Genomic DNA, 20,655 nt, shown 5'->3' on the forward strand with positions numbered 1-20,655 from the left:
CGCGGCGGAAAGTAAGGAGATCCGGAATCATCCGGATCTCGGGGGGTAGTTCGTTCCAGAGGGTGGGGGCACCCACAGAGAAGGCCCTCCCCCTGGGGGTCGCCAGCCGACACTGTTTGGCCGACGGCACCCTGAGGAGACCCACTCTGTGGGAGCGTACCGGTCTATGGGAGGAAATCTGAGGCAGAAGGCGGTCTCATCAAAACTCTTTCAGATGTAAAATCTTAATGGTTTTCTTAATTTTCAGATTTATCCAGACTGTAATATTGTTAATTTCATTTCAGTATATTTCTTTCCCCTGTAAAAATTAAATCACTGCTTGGTGATTTGGAAGAGTGGGGGTATAGTCCCCTCCCTTCTCATTTTTGGAGGATTTCTTGCTTTGGGGATCTTTTCCAGGGAATCAATTGCAAAACAGAAGAGAGAAGATCGATATTCTCACCCAGTTCCAAGCACGTTGTTCATCGTTCTGGTTCGTGCTTTTGAATTTCGGCTGCTAGTAGCTTGGGCTAGACACTGATGTGCAGCTAGCCTTTCTCCTGGCTTCCCCTGGATCAAATGAATCTACCTCTGTCATTCCACAATCATCGGGGTGCCCCTCCTTCTTTTTTGCCTTTCTGGGCAACTTTTGCACCCATTTAGGGGTGCGGAGCTCTGCAATCCATTGGCCACGTTGCTATGAGGCAGAACCGGAAGTCTCTCTCTCTCTCTCTCTCTCTCTCTCTCTCTCTCTCTCTCTCTCTCTTAATTTGCAATATTTGAAGGTTCTTACGATAAAATAAAATAAAAAACACCTTTTGATACTCTTGGCCTTTTTCTCTCTCCCCTATATATAGTTCTTAAAGGATACGTTTATTCTTCCTTCCTGAAACCCTATAAACCAGCCAAGGCACCAAAAAATGCTGGGGAAACCAATTTCTGTGATGGTGACTTTGATAACATCAGCCTTTTTATCTCTTCACGACAACCGGATGACAACAGTTCAAAACCCAGAGGACACAAAAGAAATGGCAGTGACTCTTCCTATAATAGTCTGTGTGAAAAAGAATCTGTTAATGGCTCTGAACTGGAGAGCTTTTATGAAACGGATGAGCAACACGTAAGCATGATTTCCAAAGAGAGGGGATGAATTCAGGGATGAGTTAGTTGCTGCTGAGGGCTTCCTAATTATAGCTGCCAGTTCATTTTTCTTCTCCAGAAAAATTAATTACAGCATCTATTAATCTTGCCAACTCTTTTTGTATGGACTGATCTCAGAGGAAGATGATGTCCAAATGACCAGTTATGAAAAAGGCAAATAAGTAGGCCTACTAAAACATCTGGTCTAGGTCTTGCTTTTTTCCAAATCTGGATATGATCCTGTACTGCTACAGGATCATTTTAAGTTAGAGCATATCATGTTTTATAGTTCTCAGGGTTCATTAAGATAAGTATTTAAAGACCCAAGAAATAACTTTAATATGCCACTGTTTCATGGCTTCATACTTATCTCATTGGGAAATAAGTATAGAGTTTATAAATTTAGGGATTTGGGCCTAATATTAGTGACATTACTCAAACACATTATTCCAAATCCGACACAAGATTTTTAAAGAAACAAGCATAGTAAGATATTGCTTGATTTGCTGATTGGGTTGGGTGCTTTTCCCCGTTTTTCACTGAAATAGGGAGTAGAATTGAACGTTCATTCATTCTCTTTCTCTCTTTTATATTTCGTTCCTCTTAGACTTTCTATGCTGTTCATGCATTTCAAGCAAGGAGTAAGCAGGAACTCAGTCTTCACGAATATCAGCGAGTTCAAATCCTTCGTTTTTCAGACCTGAGTGGCAATAAAGAATGGTGGTTAGCTGAAGTTGAAGGACAAAAAGGATACGTGCCAGCTAATTATCTTGGGAAGATGACATACACGTAAATATCAGATTGCTGATGGAATAAATTCTCAGAACCAGAAGACTTTTGTTGTGATATTATCACCCCTGAATTTTTGTGCCTTAAAAAATGCAATAAGCTAAGAGCTTTCAAAATCCGGAATTGAAGTACTTGTGAAGAAGAATTTTTGATGGAATGCGTGCATTTGCTTTTACTTTTAAACTTTTGTCACACTGGACTGGACAAGAACTCTTGGAATGCCTTCCACAGATTTATGAGAAATTTAATTATATTGAACTAATCTGCTAAACCAGGGGTCCCCAACCTCTGGGCAGTGGCCCACTACCAGGCCGTGGCCTATTTGGAACCGGGCTGCACGAGCATGTACACGCTTGACTTGTGCAAGTAGAGCTACACACATGCGAATGCGTGCTGGCCCATCACTCATGGGTTCATATGGCCCAATTCCCCTCTCTCCCCCCAGCCCAGCAGCAAAGGTTGGGGACTGCTATGTTAAACCACCTATAATAACAAAAATCTCATGACATAATAATCCAGTTGGTCCTTTAGGTGCCACAAGATGTCTTATTGAACTTTGCTGCGAAAGCCCAACACAACTAATCCAACTATGCCAGCTATAAATTTAAGAGTTTGACTTTTGTAGATCTGTGAATTAATCAGGAATGGGCAAGAACCCTATATTGTCCATAGAACGTTTTCAGGTTTCTAAATACTCTTAGAAACAGTTTAGAGTCAGGTGTAAGGAACTGAAGCGGTACAGAGAAGTTGAAAAAAATCACTGGAGATTTCTTGCAAATGGAAGTGCCTTTTTGGTTATGCAAGACATTTCTAGATCTAAGCTTGTGAAAATTTCAAGAATTGAATGCACTATTTGCTGACCTTTCAACAGAATATTACTTCGTAACAGCTATCTCAGAACTGTAGTTCTGCTGAAAATGCCTTCTGCTCCTGGTCCAAGAACAGGTAGGGCAGAGAAAAGGCAGGAGTAGAGAAGGTCAGCCAGATTACTCATGAGGAGAAAGCCTCGCTCTTGATGGGCTGCATGGGAAGCTATTTAGCAGAGCAGACAAATGGAGGTCATGCTGTGAACATGTTTGTTTCCTAGCTGTGTGTTTTCTGGTCATTGTGATTCCTGCCTCACTTTGGACCGACACTGTGCCTTGACTTGGATCATGCCTTGGAAACTCTGGACTTTTCTTGCCTTGTGAACTCTCTTGTACTGTGGATTTAAGTTTGCTTTGTGGCTTTATTTTGATTGAGAAACTTTCAAGTGCCTTGTGGAGTCTTTGGTCATTGATCTGTGGATTAGCATTGGTCTTTTCGTGGCTGGACTTAATTGACAGTTCTGGGGTTTTGGTGAAGGGAATTGCTGGGGAATAATAAACTCACTAATCCAGTTACATGTGTGTGCGTGAGTGGGACAGCAATTACATATATTTTCCTTCATTCATGATAAATGATATATTCCTAGGCAATTTCCAAATCATTTAAAAAATAAAAATACAAGTCATTAAATCTGATGCTATTCCCCATGTATTAAGAACTAGCGAAGTATATGTCAGAGAGTTCAAGAAACTATTTATAAATGGTCTCTAAGATCAATCCTGCAAGGATAGTTTACAAACCGTCTTTAAAGTCAGTCTTAATCTCCAGCACAAGTCCAAAAGCTTGGAAGACTAAATCTCTGATGACTGATCCCGATTGGCTCCTGAAACATTATTCTGGGACATGTATATTTGCCTTCATTCATATCAATCTCGTATGTTTCATTGCTGGATTGAGAATTTCAGCAATAAGACTTTTTCAGTGATCCCTCATATGATAAGGTGGCAAATACTCCATAATCTTTCTATTGCTTTCTGATCTCCAGACACAGACACGTACACCTTATTTGTGTGGTACATACATTTTATTTTTGTGACTGACTAATAAAATGCTTGCAGCACTGATTTTTCTTTTACCGTAAACCTAACTCCAAAGTTCTAAATACCTCCTGCCATTCTATGAAGAAACAGCAAAGAAAGTCAAAAGTAAATATTGCTTTAATTCTGCTTTTTGACAGACTTATTGCAAATGATGCAGCTTAGTGAGATAACCTCTAAATTGGGTACTCCTATCCTGCCCAATCTTTTTTTATGAATAGAATCACTTCCTTTTGAGATACTTTACATATAAAATTATTAACATGGATCTGCCTTCCAGAAGTACCTGAATTGTGCAAGTGGCTAAAAATATTGTACACTGAAATTCTGTCTTATGAAACCAAGAGTTCGTAAGCTATTTTGGATAAATTTCCAGAATTAAACAGTTGGAGATGCTGGTTAAAGTTTAATTTTCAAATAGATTGAAAACATCGGCTTACTTGACTTCTATAGAGCACAAAAGAAAAGGGAGACAAGATTTTGGTATTAAGAGATTGTATATACAGTATGTGAGATATTCTTTGGAAAGATGTGTAACTTAAACGATAGAATATAAATTGTAAAATAAGACATGGTCTTGCCAGCAAATGTCAAGGATGGAGCAGACAGCACATATGTGAATTCTTGCGAATACACACACAGGTGACAAATGAAAACACAACAGTAATTTATAGATCATTGATTGTACTGTATTTGGCTAGAGTTGAACGACATGTTTGCACTTTGCAGACTAAACTATTGATAGCATTATCTATTTTTTTTAAAAAAATAGACCTATTATTTTTTTAGCTTCTTCTGAGCTGCTTTCTTTTTGACCATCTGTAACCTCTTCATAGCATTGAGCTGTGATTCTTGTGAAGTTGGACCTTTCAGCGATGGGGACTGATTGCCCGATTCTGTACTTGATTTGCTAGTGCTGCTCCCTGCTGTCACACTGCTGCCATTCCCACCAATAGTTGGGCTGTTGCCTGGGGTTGAGCTGCTTGCATTAGGAAGCCCTATTTTGCTTACATTGTCACTGCTCACAGAACGAGAGAGACCCATTTTACCCAATGTCAGAGGTGGTAATGGCTTCAACTGGCCAGGGCTTGTGCTACTGGCAGATATTATTTTTGACCCTACCCCTTTGGTTGTGGCCAGCCCTGACAAACCAGTGGGTTTCTGATTGTTTGAGCCCGGGACTGGCTTCCCACCGGTACTCTGGGTGGCAGACCCCATCTTAGCTGTTGACGGGCCTGCAGAAGATGTTTTTGCTGCAAAAGCTGCCCATCCAGTAAGGCCACTGTTTGAGGAGGAGGAAACACTGGCAGTGGTGGAGTTCCCTGAAATTGTTGCCGAAGTCTAAAATCAAATAGAAACAAGTGTTACCTAACATGCAATTGGGCAGAGATCAACATGCAAAGCAAAAGGGCCAAACATTTACCTTCCTATCATCATTAGATGAAAAACTCAGTGGACTCTAATATTTATTCAAAGGCTCAGACTACAAAAATAAGTACATTAATATCTTTAATGTTCCAGACCAACCACCACCATAGCTTCAATTTTTTTCTTGTATGTACACTTTACAATAGCTCAGGCATGTCAAATTCGTGATGTCGTGCAACGTATTGTGACTTTTTCCCTATTGCCAGCAGTGGGGTTGGCGCGGTTTCGGCGTGAAGCATTTGACCTGCGGGCCGGCAGTTTGACATGCCTGCAATAGCTCAATGATCCATGCCTAAGGTTTTTTTAATCAAGAATTATTTTTAACATGAAAATAAATAATGGATCTCAGAAATATAATTTGTAGTTATTGGGACAAAAGCAGTGGTTTAGGCATTTAGATGCAATAGGGCACATTAATAGTACATGTATAGGTTTTAATAGTACATAGATTTCCATAGTACATGTATAGGTTTCCATCAAAGTTATTTGCAATTGTTTGATACAATCAACCACAAATGGTGCTGTATAAGCCTCATTAAAATTATTAGGACTGGCACGAAGGCAAGCAGTGTTTTCTGAATGGCATAAGTTGAAAAGATGGATTGCACTTTTTAATTCTGATGAGAAGGGCAGAATCCTACCAAACTGATTCAGAATTCTCTTATCTATTACAAATATAAAAGAACACATAGAAAATTCAACCATGTGTCCTACATGTTAATTGATTTAAAATACTATCACTTTTTTTTTTTTTACCTAAAGTAATATGTTAATTTTGGTTCTGCATTTTTTGCAGCTGGTAATCAAGGCCAGTGATATTTCCAAACTTTCAGGAAACTTAAGGGCCATGGCCCCGGAATTTGTCTAGAAGCTTCCTAAATCACAATTGGGAATGGAATTTAGTGGCTAAGTGATGCAGTCATTAACTGAGTCATCACAACTGGATCTAATTTTACTACTATTTTTTATCATTGTCATTGTTAGTCACATAGTTATTAAGTGAATCATGTGGTTATTAAACAAATCCAGCTTCTCCATTTTATTTTGCTTGGCTGATTGGGGAGGAGCAATGGTTGTAACGTTGAGGATAGGTTGTAAGTCACTTTTTTGAAGGCCGTCATAATTTCAAACCATCATTAAATGGTCATAAGTCAAGAACTATTTGCAATTTTAGCACAAACTTTGTTAGTTATTTCTTTTGGTAATTTTTGCTTTCCTTCACTCAGTAACTAATTTTAATTTTAACATTTTTATTATTAAAACTGTTATTTTACTTCATACAACTTTTAGGTATGAAAATGTGATTTCCCATACAGACAAATTTCCTACTACAGTAATTGTCTCACTTTAATATGAATGAAAAGAAAGAACAATTACAAACTTACAGGGATAACATTTCTATTATATCCCATCTAAATCTAGAAATAAATATAAATATTTCTGAAAACAACCTGTAGCATTCTGTTTTTAAAATGAAATACAAAATTTTATTAAATATAGTTTTATTGATAATGTTACTTAAATTATGTAATTTATTCAAAATCACTAACAAAATGGAACAAAATTAAGAATAAAAATATTTTATATGGAACTCTAAGTGTAAGTGGAGGATGATATTATGAGGTTAGGAATGTTAGTAAAACAAAATACTCCCCATTAGAAAAACAAAATTAAACTAAAAACATGCCTATAAATTCAATCAATAAATAAATATTTTACAGTACACTCTGCACAGTACCTTAACTTCTGCCCTCTTAAATGCTAGGAAGGCTGGTGTAGTCTCCAATTTTAGTTTAATTTCTGGTTTCTTTATTAATGGATCTTTCACAGCTGGAGCTACTGACACTACAGCAGGAGCTGGCTTCTGGGAAGGCTTCTGTGTTTTCTGAGCCTGTGTAAATTACATGTTGTATATATGAAACAATAGCTTTCTGCTTTAATAGTACTACCTGTATCTACTAAACTTTCCAGTAGGTAACTTTGACAAATCACAATAAAGGAACTTAAGAGATGTACAGGAGATCTTATATGACAACCTAATGTATTACTACTATATATTTTTTTCTTCCTAGAATTTTCCCTAAGTGCAAGGTCCATTTTTTTGTGTTGATCCATTTATTGTGACAGGAATTGACCAATCAGCTTGTGGCCAAGTCTGACATAGGAAGAAAAAATATATGAACCTACGGTATACCTGGTTTTTATACTATTAATTCCAAAGGCACCTATAGAGACCTTATAAAATTTACATAATTGAACAGTAGTTTATTAGCTGGTAGAATATGATGGTTGGAGGACAGGGGAAATTATTTTATGCTTTAAAAAAACTAGACCTTATTAAACAAAATATTCTACGTGACATTATTCCAAATGAAGGTACAAGAGTTCATCTCTCCTTTGAAAATTTTTCTCATATTTTGATTTTAAAAAAAGTTACTCTGTGTTTTTTCTAATAATAAAAAGGTTTTCCTTCTATCTCAATTTTACCAATACAGGTATAATAAGTTCTACATGTGAAATCAACAATAGTTTACATGAAAATAAAGCCTTTTTTCCAGGAAAATCAATATAGGAAAGTACCTCATTTGTTATGAGATTTAAATATTATTAACCTGATCCAATAAAAGTCAGTCTTTTATTAAAGTAGTTTATGAAATCATCATCACTACTGGGTTTAAGAACATGGGTTAGTGAATCAGATTTAGCATAAACTTTTTGAGCTGAATTATTTTTCCAGTGCAATTATCACTTTATTTTTTTAAAAAATATTATTGCTGTAACTATTTTTGTAAAGGCTATATTAAACTATTAAAATCAAAACAACATCAGCTTAAAAACAAAACAAATTTCAAAACATTTTAAGGATATTTTTTATTTTATAATAAAACAACATTAGGAAAAAAGAACCCTGTTGCTGTCAACCAAATTTATTAAAGCAAGCTATTCTTCTTTCTGATCTTCTTTTTCTAGTCAGTTAAGGAATCTCTTCCTTAAATAAATTACTATTTCTTCACAGATATAGAAAAAAATCTTACCATTTTTTTAATTTGCCTGGTACATCTGGCACAATACCACACTACCCGTGGATCATTCATTTCCTTGTCTGTCACTTGAGGTTTGTGGCAGTCTTGGTGATAGAGGTTATGACATTCCTGGCACTCCACTAATGGATTTCCAGAAGTCACTGTTATTTGCCTATAAAACACAAAGTAGTCAATTAAACGTCATTTCTTCAAACAATCTCGTGAAACATCATCTTTTTACAAATTTGTCTCTATAGAGGGATAGCATCAAGATCACAAAATGTGACAGTATTGCTCTATACCAGTGTTTCTCAGCCTTGACAATTTTAAGGCATGTGGACTTCAACTCCCAGCATTCCACAGCCAGCAATGCTGGCTGTGGAATTCTGGGAGTTGAAGTCCACATGCCTTAAAATTGTCAAGGTTGAGAAACACTGCTCTATACAGCACTAGTGAGACCATACTTGGAATACAGCAACCAGTTCTGGTTGCCACAATACAAAAAAGATGCTGAGACCTAGAAAGAGTGCAGGGAAAAGCAAAAGTGTGATAAGAGGTCTAGAGGTTAAACTATACGATGATAGTTAAGGGAACTAGGCATGTCTAGTCTAACCAAGAGAAGTAATAGGTGTGATAGGAGAGCTGTCTTGGTACTTGAGGAACTGTCACAGGGAGAAGGGGGTCGGCTTATCTCCAAAGACTCTGAGGGCAGGGCAGGGCAAGAAGCAAGGGGTAGAAGCTTGTTANGCCGCGGCGGGGCGTTTGGGAGGCCGCGGGGGGGTGCGGCGGGCCGCAGCGGGGCGTTCGGGAGGCCACGGCGGCGGCGGCAGCGCGGAAGGGAGGCAGCATTCGCTCCATAAGACGCACAGACATTTTCCCCCATCTTTTGGGGGTGAAAAAGTGCGTCTTATAGAGCGAAAAATACGGTACATTAATATCTTTAATGTTCCAAACCAACCACTACCATAGCTTCAATTTTTTTCTTGTATGTACACTTTACAATAGCTCAGGCATGTCAAATTTGTGATGTCGTGCAACGTATCGTGACTTTTTCCCTATTGCCAGCAGTGGGGTTGGCGCGGTTTCGGCATGAAGCATTTGGCCTGCGGGCCAGCAGTTTGATATGCCTACAATAGCTCAATGATCCATGCCTAAGGTTTTTTTTAATCAAGAATTATTTTTAACATGAAAATAAATAATGGATCTCAGAAATATAATTTGTAGTTATTGGGACAAAAATAGCAGTGGTTTAGGCATTTAGATGCAATAGGGCACATTAATAGTACATGTATAGGTTTCAATAGTACATAGATTTCCATAGTACATGTATAGGTTTCCATCAAAGTTATTTGCAATTGTTTGATACAATCAACCACAAATGGTGCTGTATAAGCCTCATTAAAATTATTAGGACTGGCATGAAGGCAAGCAGTGTTTTCTGAATGGCATAAGTTGAAAAGATGGATTGCACTTTTTAATTCTGATGAGAAGGGCAGAATCCTACCAAACTGATTCAGAATTCTCTTATCTATTACAAATATAAAAGAACACATAGAAAATTCAACCATGTGTCCTGCATGTTAATTGGTTTAAAATACTATCACTTTTTTTTTTTACCTAAAGTAATATGTTAATCTGCATTTTTTGCAGCTGGTAATCAAGGCCAGTGATATTTCCAAACTTTCAGGAAACTTAAGGGCCATGGCCCCGGAATTTGTCTAGAAGCTTCCTAAATCACAATTGGGAATGGAATTTAGTGGCTAAGTGATGCAGTCATTAACTGAGTCATCACAACTGGATCTAATTTTACTACTATTTTTATCATTGTCATTGTTAGTCACATAGTTATTAAGTGAATCATGTGGTTATTAAACAAATCCAGCTTCTCCATTTTATTTTGCTTGGCTGATGGGGGAGGAGCAATGGTTGTAACGTTGAGGATAGGTCGTAAGTCACTTTTTTGAAGGCTGTCATAATTTCAAACCATCATTAAATGGTCATAAGTCAAGAACTATCTGCAATTTTAGCACAAACTTTGTTAGTTATTTCCTTTGGTAATTTTTGCTTTCCTTCACTCAGTAACTAATTTTAATTTTAACATTTTTATTGTTAAAACTGTTATTTTACTTCATACAACTTTTAGGTATGAAAATGTGATTTCCCATACAGACAAATTTCCTACTACAGTAATTGTCTCTCTTTAATATGAATGAAAAGAAAAAACAATTACAAACTTACAGGGATAACATTTCTATTATATCCCATCTAAATCTAGAAATAAATATAAATATTTCTGAAAACAACCTGTAGCATTCTGTTTTTAAAAGGAAATACAAAATTTTATTAAATATAGTTTTATTGATAATGTTACTTAAATTATGTAATTTATTCAAAATCACTAACAAAATGGAACAAAATTAAGAATAAAAATATTTTATATGGAACTCTACGTGTAAGTGGAGGATGATATTATGAGGTTAGGAATGTTAGTAAAACAAAATACTCCCCATTAGAAAAACAAAATTAAACTAAAAACATGCCTATAAATTCAATCAATCAATAAATATTTTACAGTACACTCTGCACAGTACCTTAACTTCTGCCCTCTTAAATGCTAGGAAGGCTGGTGTAGTCTCCAATTTTAGCTTAATTTCTGGTTTCTTTATTAATGGATCTTTCACAGCTGGAGCTACTGACACTACAGCAGGAGCTGGCTTCTGGGAAGGCTTCTGTGTTTTCTGAGCCTGTGTAAATTACATGTTGTATATATGAAACAATAGCTTTCTGCTTTAATAATACTACCTGTATCTTCTAAACTTTCCAGTAGGTAACTTTGACAAATCACAATAAAGGAACTTAAGAGATGTACAGGAGATCTTATATGACAACCTAATGTATTACTACTATATATTTTTTTCTTCCTAGAATTTTCCCAAAGTGCAAGGTCCATTTTTTTTGTATCAATCAAGTGTTGATCCATTTATTGTGACAGGAATTGACCAATCAGCTTGTGGCCAAGTCTGACATGGGAAGAAAAAATATATGAACCTACGGTATACCTGGTTTTTATACTATTAATTCCAAAGGCACCTATAGAGACCTTATAAAATTTACATAATTGAACAGTAGTTTATTAGCTGGCAGAATATGATGTTGGAGGACAGGGGAAATTATTTTATGCTTTAAAAAAACTAGACCTTATTAAACAAAATATTCTACGTGACATTACTCCAAATGAAGGTACAAGAGTTCATCTCTCCTTTGAAAAGTTTTCTCATATTTTGATTTTAAAAAAAGTTACTCTGTGTTTTTTCTAATAATAAAAAGATTTTCCTTCTATCTCAATTTTACCAATACAGGTATAATAAGTTCTACATGTGAAATCAACAATAGTTTACATGAAAATAAAGCCTTTTTTCCAGGAAAGTCAATATAGGAAAGTACCTCATTTGTTATGAGATTTAAATATTATTAACCTGATCCAATAAAAGTCAGTCTTTTATTAAAGTAGTTTATGAAATCATCATCACTACTGGGTTTAAGAACATGGGTTGGTGAATCAGATTTAGCATAAACTTTTTGAGCTGAATTATTTTTCCAGTGTAATTATCACTTTATGTTTAAAAAAATATTATTGCTGTAACTATTTTTGTAAAGGCTATATTAAACTATTAAAATCAAAACAACATCAGCTTAAAAACAAAACAAATTTCAAAACATTTTAAGGATATTTTTTATTTTATAATAAAACAACATTAGGAAAAAAGAACCCTGTTGCTGTCAACCAAATTTATTAAAGCAAGCTATTCTTCTTTCTGATCTTCTTTTTCTAGTCAGTTAAGGAATCTCTTCCTTAAATAAATTATTATTTCCTCACAGATATAGAAAAAAATCTTACCATTTTTTTAATTTGCCTGGTACATCTGGCACAATACCACACTACCCTTGGATCATTCATTTCCTTGTCTGTCACTTGAGGTTTGTGGCAGTCTTGGTGATAGAGGTTATGACATTCCTGGCACTCCACTAATGGATTTCCAGAAGTCACTGTTATTTGTCTATAAAACACAAAGTAGTCAATTAAACGTCATTTCTTCAAACAATCTCGTGAAACATCATCTTTTTACACATTTGTCTCTATAGAGGGATAGCATCAAGATCACAAAATGTGATAGTATTGCTCTATACAGCACTAGTGAGACCATACTTGGAATACAGCAACCAGTTCTGGTTGCCACAATACAAAAAAGATGCTGAGACCTAGAAAGAGTGCAGGGAAAAGCAAAAGTATGATAAGAGGTCTAGAGGTTAAACTATACGATGATAGTTAAGGGAACTAGGCATGTCTAGTCTAACCAAGAGAAGTAATAGGTGTGATAGGAGAGCTGTCTTGGTACTTGAGGAACTGTCACAGGGAGAAGGGGGTCGGCTTATCTCCAAAGACTCTGAGGGCAGGGCAGGGCAAGAAGCAAGGGGTAGAAGCTTGTTAAAGAAAGATCCGACCTGGATCTAAGGAGACATTTCCGGACAGTGAGAACAATTGATCAATGGGACTGCTTGCCTCCTGGAGTTGTGGGTGCTCCATCACTGGAGGTCTTCAAGATTGAACAGCCATTTGTCTGGGATGCAATAAGATCTCCTGCCTCGGACAGAGGGCTAGACTAGAAGACCTCCAAGATCTCTTCCAGCCCTATGATTCTGTATCTTTAGCTGTAGAGAATTAGGAGGAGCTACAAAATCATAACAGTGTGAAACTGGAAAAGATGGACAGATATGCACAGGGTGAGCAATGGAGGCCAAATTAGTGCTTTCCAATTCCACCTAACAAACCTGCAAGCGTAGGCCCGGTTCTTTCAACTAAAGGTCTACCATACGTTTATCAATGGGTATAATATTTATTACCTGTCAGCATAAAATCTAATGTTTATATGTCAAAGCAACATTATAGTTACCAACATTTATTATGCTATTTTAGAATTTTATTTATTTATTAAATTTATATGCCACCTATCTTGTGGTTCAAAATGACTCAGCATCATCATCTTAAGCATACAGTATATGAAAGCTGCATGGGAATATATGATATTAGGCAGGGTTCCTGGTAGACAAGAAGGGAAGATATGCTCTTCTCTTCCTATCTTAGTTACATGCAAACCAAGAGAAAAACAGACCAAAATTGTCAACAAAATCATGAGCCGAAGGTTTTAACTCAAAGCAGATGAATAAAAAGTTGTTGCTCTCTAAATGCTGCTGACCTGCAATTCCAGTAGTCTCAGCCAGAATGGTCAATGACCAAAGGTCAACAAAAGCAAGGTGAACACTCTTCCAATTCCCGATTAATTCAAAAAGGAAATAAATCCCAATTGCAGCATATATTTAATTGGGAATTCTAAATGTTAAATTATGGAAAATCAAATATGATTTTGGACAACAAAATCACACAGAAAAAAAGCACACAGAACCATAGCAAGACAAATGTATATGAAAATTGTTGAGTTTAATGAAAATCATTTTGTTTAATGAAATCCAAGTAAGAAAATTGCTGACCCATTAAAGAATTTAAATAATATGAAATGTAGCACAAATACAGCATTAAAATATTGTGCAATGACATTGTTCAAATCATATTCCTTCAGCTTATACATTAAACATAAATGGAAGATAGCTACTGAATTAGAAGAAAAGTTAGGCCTTTAAGTCATAAGAGTAAAACTACATCAGATAAGGCTGTAGTACATTAGTAGGAAAATCATATGCATTAAATTTTATTCTACTGGAAACATTTAAATAACAATATTAATCCTATATACGAATGGAAATATACCTTAACCACATTAGCAAAACATCATTTCCCTAATGGCTATTATTTTTAGATAACAAATCAGGCTACTTAATTGCTAAGTTGCTTTTATATGTATCCCCACTGGACAGATACATATGTATCCATAGAAACTATTTGCAGAAGGCTAGGTAAAAATATTTTTTTAATTTAATAGGAAAATTAGAGTGAACATACTGTATAGATGGTTTTTGCTTCTACAAAAACCAAATTAAGGCAAAAAAACATCCCAGAATATGTGATTCTACATAGCTTTTACTCAGAAGTAAGCAGTTTTCATTCTGTAGTAATTGGTTTTAGGAACACGAGCTAAGACTTTGGTTGGTAGACCAAATACTAGATCAGTGATGGCGAACCTTTTAGAGACCGAGTGCCCAAACTGCAACCCAAAACCCACTTATGTATCGTCAGGCGCCGGGTGGGCGTGGCCAATTGGGTGGGTGTGGCCCATTGGGTGGGTGTGGCCCATTGGGTGGGCGTGGCTGCAGTGGTAACGGCAGACTGGGTGGGACTAAAAAGTTCAATCAATCAATTCCAACTTTGCAAGATCTTTTTTTTTCCCTCGACAAGTTGAAATTGACTGATTGATTGAAACTTTTTTTTTTGTACATGGCGACGGAGGCCTAAAGCGAAAAGGTTTTATAAAACCCAGCTGAAGGCCTAGGACTGGGTCAACAGCGCGCGTGCCCACAGAGAGGGCTCCGAGTGCCGCCTCTGGCACGCGTGCCATAGGTTCGCCACCACTGTACTAGATGATGGATGTGAGGAATGCTTTAATTTGGATTCCTGTGCCTCCCTAGGATTTGGACTCAGTGGCCTTATATGGTTCCATCCAATGATGATTCTATGAATTTTGTATTTATAATCTCACTGCCATGGAATGTAACATCTTCTAACAGATATGCTTTAGATACCCATGATGTCTGAGAAATCAAAAGTATTTAGATCTCACAATGTATGAGAATTATTTAAGGAGTCAAGATCTCTATTTAGACAAAAGATTCCATTTACAAGTAATATCAAAATATTTAACTGAGGTCTTCATATATGCTATAAACATTAAATCAAAAAACTTACCTGCAAACGACACAAGCTAGACCCATCTCCATTGCAAAATCATCAGCACTAGTTTCTTCAAAACTGGAAAGGTCTGCCATGGCCAAATCCTTGCTTGACTGCACTGTGATTGATGAAGCATGAGCTTCTGGCTTTTCTAGTCTTGGCTTTTTTGCAATGTCAATTCCTTCACTGATTTCCACTTTTATCTAACAGATATTCACACAACAAACAAAATGTAAACTCTGAGCAAATAAATATTTAGTATATTCTGTTACATATTTGCCCCAAGTAATTATCTGTTTAGGGGAAGGAAGAATATGCTACACAAGCTTTAAAAAAGCTACTGATAACAAAGGAAAAAAGAGCACAATTGTTTATTTTTATTTATTACATTTATATGCCGCTCCTCTCATTGATAAAGAAACTGAAGACACATGTGCATGCTAATAATAGATACTTTTGAAACAAAAGACCCAGTAGCCCCAGGAAAAAAAAGTCATTTACAATATACTGTGTAAGGATTGCAACAGCCACTATGTGTAAAAACACTAGAGAATTCCTGGAAGCCTGACACTCTGACAAATCAGCCATCAACAGGCACACAGAGATAAACAACATCTACACATCATTCAAAAGGGGCAATCAAAAAGCTAAAAGACCACAACAGCTTTTCATCAGCAAGCAACACCCAGATAAGCAGAAATTAGAATACCAACAATACACCAATTAAGGAATTACCAACTCAGACAAACTAATTTAATTAGTCTTGTATTAAGCTGAAAGTATGCTGTTAAAATAGCAAAGTGAAATTGCAAGGGAAGACTAAATAAACATAGTCTGAGTAACGAAACGTGTTCTCCTAATCACTGAAAAGCAACACTTGTAGAAAAGAGAAGAGCGCCCTTTTAAAATTAAATGACTGGCAGAAGAAAGCACATTTTATACTTCTGAAGTAAATTAACTTTTGTTAAGTAACATTTGGCAAAGACTTAGTTTGCAAAACAAAATATATATTTAAAACAGTAGTTTTCAGTCTTTTTCATCTCATAGCATGTATCTCATAGGTGGGACTTCCAGGTTGTGAAATAGAGACAGTCCATCAGTGATGTCATGGAACAAGATTCTAGGTGCACAGCATTTCCAATTATATATTTTGGCTCACTGAGGTGCTCTTATGGATTTTTTGTGGCACACAAATGTGCATGATTGGTGTGTTTGAAAACCTCTAATTGAAAGCTAGCAATTTTTAAAAAAATATGTAACTTTATCAGAACCTCTTTCCCCAATACACCCACTTCTTGTTTAGCATTTAGTGACCATTTGCAAATACAATGGTAATAAAACATTGATTTTCTGGCCAATGAGCTCATTTTGGGTGCCTAACAACAGAGTGAGAGTAATGCTGGCATAATTATGTGAGAGAGCTTTACGTGATTGAGGAGGCAGCAACCAGTGATTTTTATAGCATCTCTCTCTCATGTTTACTTAGCAACCATTCTGCTTACAATCTGATTGCTGAACTGGAACTCGGTTATTAAATGAGGAATTGGTGTAATGTTCAAAGTGTACAAAGAAACTTACCTTATCCACAATTCTCTTTTCCACTTCTTTTTTCACCTTTTCAACTACAGTGGGTTTCCCATTATTGCTACTTGTAGGGAGGCTAGGAGTGGTCTTAACAGAAACTGGTTTTGGAATGGATACTTTGGGCTGATCTACTTCCTAAAAATGCACAAAATGTTACATTAAGAGTAAAACTGGAGTAAATATTACGAGTAAAACTCATAAAATACACAGATTCTTATGAATAAATTAAAATGGCTGGGTTCACAGAACTTGCCAAATCAAAATAAAAAAAAACATTTGATGGACTAGTGTCATACAGTATGTAAACCAGATCTACTTCTGAAATAGGTAATAAATAGACCTATCATAGTTTTCCCCCAGAATGATTTGTCTTAAACCAGGTCCTTTAATATGGATACAGTATATTTTGAATAGAGTCGGTAAGATAAGAAAACATGGCATAGGGTAGGGTACATTATTCATCCATCTTTGAATCAATATTGATTCCTGGAGACTTCCTGGACTAGTCTCTGCAGTTTTGTTGGGAGGATTTTCAAAAATGGTTTGCCATTTCCTCCTTCCTACAGCTGAGAGTACATGACTGGCTCAAAGTCATCTAACTAGCTTTGTGTCTAAAGTAGTACTAGAACCAACAGTCTCCTGTGTCTAGTCTGGGACCTTTAACTTCTAAATCAAAATGGGTCTCATTTATTGTTACAGTATATACCATGTGAGACAACATATATATATATATAGATATTTTCATCAATTTCAGTACCTTTTGTTGTGGACGATAACATGAATCAATTCCCCTAGACAAAGATTCATCAAGAAGTGCTTTTAACTTTTCAGCAGAATCTTTGCTCTTTGAATGCAAGAAGCCCAGAGCTTTCAAGAACACAGGATCAAGTTCCAAATTCACAGTAGCAGCCATAGTAGAATCTTTAATTAAAAAGAAAGGAAAATGTCAATTTTAAGTATGCATTTGGCCTTCAGATCTCACATGTTTTTAACAGGGTGTGGAAATAGTTACACTGGTAAAATCATTCCAGGTTGTTTGTTTGAAGAAATGCAAGTTTCTTCCATTACTTTACTTCTTACAGCTTAAATCAGTGGTTCTCAACCTTTTTAATGCCGCGACCCCAACCGGTCGTAAGTCGAGGTCTAAACCGGTCGTAAGTTGAGGACTAAACTGGTCAGAAGTTGAGGACTAAACCGGTCGTAAGTCGAGGACTACCCAACCGGTCGTAAGTCGAGGACTTTCCCTGCCCGGGAGTGCCGCGCATGCGTGGTTCTGCCTCCTGCGCCGGCCGAGGCGTAGCTGGCAAGTGGCAGAGACTGAGCAGGCCGACCACCAGCTGGCCCAGCTTAAGGGAGGTAAGGCACCTGCCGGAAAAGGGAAAAAAATGGCGGACAGCCTTGCTTGGCGACCTCCGTGAAATGGTTGATCGAAACCAAATGGGGTCGCGACCCATAGGTTGAGAACCGCTGGCTTAAATGAATGCAAGCAATTAATTCTTCAGTTCATATACAATTTCTGATTGTATCAATTTAAGAAACCCAGTGTTAATTTCAGAATCTAGGATAGCCTCAGTTAAGGCTGATCTGGAAGTTATAGTCAGCAACAGCAGAGGGAATAATGCATTCATCAGTGTGAAATATGCATATAACACACCTGGTTTTGCCATCTAGAAAATTCACTTTCTATGCATTTTATCTCACATCTGTACTTGGAGTGATGAGAGAGCTGCCACAGAATCTGAACACTTATTAAGCTTTTTAAAAGTCTCAATTACAGAATGGCTGAAATATATGACTAAGTTGTTCTTCACTCTGAAAGGCAAGATTGCTGATGATCTGTCAAATGTTACAATCTGATGCAACTGCAGCCACTTTACCTATTTGTACTTTTTGCTAATCTCACCATCATATAAGATTTCATAATAGAAACATTATTTATCATTTTATAATAATGATATATCTACCTGGGAAAAAATTTCTTTCCCCTTGCGGATTCCTGGCCTGGTTAACCTTAATACATTTTAAAAGCTCGTCTGGATTCTCCTCTTGTGCCAAGCCAGAAATGCTGACTAATAAAACAACGGGCTGGATTGACACAAGATGCTAAGAAAAATTCAGTGTTTCTCAACCGTGACAATTTTAAGGCATGTGGACTTCAACTCCCAGAATTCCACAGCCAGCAATGCTGGCTGTGGAATTCTGGGAGTTGAAGTCCACATGCCTTAAAATTGTCAAGGTTGAGAAACACTGTGCTTAAACAAACCACATAAGGATCACGGTTCTGCCTCAGACAGAGGATGGGCCAAACAAACATGGGTTTATTTCCAGACACCTATCATTGTCCAAAAAAGGGACGTTTTTCCTTGCTTTTCTGCTGCCAAGTTTATTACGCATCGCGGATACAACAGTACTAAAAAGAACCATCTTCATTCATAACAACGGAGGGGCAGCGATCGCAAAAGCGGACCGAGCCTTCGCGCCGTTTCCCCGCCCGCGGCTACTCCTAAGCCCCCAACGCCTCATGCTTCGCTCCGGCGCACGGAAACCCGGTAAGGCAGGCCGTCCTCTCTTTCCCGCCAAAATCGCGCCTAACCCTCGGCAGGTTACCGCTTTGGGAAGCTTCCAGCCGATCCCGGTCGGCCGCTCTTCCTCGGCCTGGCACCGGAAGCGGTGATCTCCAACCCGGACCAAGCGGAGGAAGGGGCGGAGCTTCGGGGGACACAAGAAGCCATTCGGTAAGGGATACCCGGCGCGAGGGCCGGTCACATATTCAGTTCGAGTTTGTTTCCGTTAATTGTTCTGAGATTGCAGTTTGTCTAGATGTGCTTCCTTTCTCGCTTTCTTGGAAAAAACAGTTGCTGACCAGTCAGCTTGGTGCAATGCCAGCAGATTAAAATTTGTATAATTTCTGTGCAATAATTCTGCCTGCTACATTTGTAGGAGAAGTGAAAGAAATGCAAACAAAATATCTATTACGAAATTGGAATGACAGTTATTTAGGTAATTACAAGGCATCAAATCTAGAAAAATGACATGAAGAAAACAAATATCTTTCTGATGTTTTCTTGTATTCTCTTAATATTTTTTTTCTCTATTGAAGGGGCCTCTTAATTGTTGGAACCCAGCTGTAAATAAGGAATAATGTAGTTGCCTTGGGCATCCTTTTAATTGAGATTTTCACCTCTTTGTTTCTACAAAAGGCGTTTAAAAGTAGTGTAGAGAGCTTCTTCGGCTAACTCTGAAAACTGGAATTAATGCATTAGCTGTAAAGGACCATCTAAAAGCTGAGGCTGTAGTTATAGATGTTACATGATCATATCCCTAGACTTAATGGGAAGAAACTGTAATTGCATAGTTCATGCAATATTAAGTAAAAAAAGGAAGAACTAGTAATGAAAATGCTGGAACTGTGATTCAAATATATATTTGTGGAAACTGATTAGTGTTGATATTGCTAATTAAGTCAGTGAATCCCTTACAGTATTTTATTCAATAATGGGGTCCTGCTTTAAGAACATGTACCTATGTATTACATCTTTGTGTTTAATTGAAAGTGTATCCCATTGATTTAGTGTAATTACTCTAAAAAATACTTTGGGTTGCTATTCATCTGTACAGTTCTGGACACATTTATTCATGAATAAATGCTATAACATTTATTGGGATTTAAAGTACTTAGAATTATAATTTCAAGGAGACTTCCGGTGCCAGGCACCTTCGCTGGACGCAGCTGTTTGCTGCTCCCGCCTGTTTCTGCGTAAAAGCCGTTTTGACAGCCTGCATCAGCTGTCAAACGGCTTGATACCTTTCCCCTGGGCATAGGGGGAAAGGTGAGCTGCCCGAGGTAGGAGTTGAGTCCCCGAGTCGTCCCTTGTGGACGACGTAGGTGAGAACTCCTCCGGAGCCT

General features: G+C 37.2%; 3 protein-coding genes across 3 annotated transcripts in view; 2 read left to right on the forward strand and 1 right to left on the reverse strand.

Annotated features, from left to right (window-relative positions):
* LOC107302411 (rho guanine nucleotide exchange factor 38-like) overlaps window positions 1–1,923 on the forward strand; it is an 18,800-nt gene extending 16,877 nt beyond the window's left edge. Inside the window, exons 9-10 of the mRNA XM_015831551.1 lie at window positions 835–1,099; window positions 1,727–1,923. Of these exons, the coding sequence (XP_015687037.1) occupies window positions 835–1,099; window positions 1,727–1,912 (451 nt within the window). The 3' untranslated portion in view covers window positions 1,913–1,923. The remainder of the gene's footprint in view (window positions 1–834; window positions 1,100–1,726) is intronic.
* Window positions 1,924–3,918: 1,995 nt separating this feature from the next.
* Window positions 3,919–19,421, reverse strand: INTS12 (integrator complex subunit 12). The gene is made up of 7 exons (XM_015832217.1): window positions 19,356–19,421; window positions 17,506–17,669; window positions 16,743–16,883; window positions 15,180–15,367; window positions 12,162–12,321; window positions 10,855–11,007; window positions 3,919–5,153 (listed from the first exon to the last, which is right to left on the reverse strand). Exons 2-7 carry the CDS (start codon window positions 17,659–17,661, stop codon window positions 4,590–4,592), a joined length of 1,362 nt encoding a protein of 453 aa, XP_015687703.1. The 5' UTR covers window positions 17,662–17,669; window positions 19,356–19,421; the 3' UTR covers window positions 3,919–4,589.
* A 46-nt stretch (window positions 19,422–19,467) lies between these two features.
* GSTCD (glutathione S-transferase C-terminal domain containing) overlaps window positions 19,468–20,655 on the forward strand; it is a 35,766-nt gene continuing 34,578 nt past the window's right edge. The window contains exon 1 of the mRNA XM_015831661.1: window positions 19,468–19,483. The gene's annotated coding sequence lies outside the window, so the exon portion shown is untranslated. The remainder of the gene's footprint in view (window positions 19,484–20,655) is intronic.

The sequence above is a fragment of the Protobothrops mucrosquamatus genome, unplaced genomic scaffold (genome assembly GCF_001527695.2).
Source record: "Protobothrops mucrosquamatus isolate PMUCROS unplaced genomic scaffold, P.Mucros_1.0 scaffold_4, whole genome shotgun sequence".
NCBI classification, from domain to species: Eukaryota; Metazoa; Chordata; class Lepidosauria; order Squamata; family Viperidae; genus Protobothrops; species Protobothrops mucrosquamatus.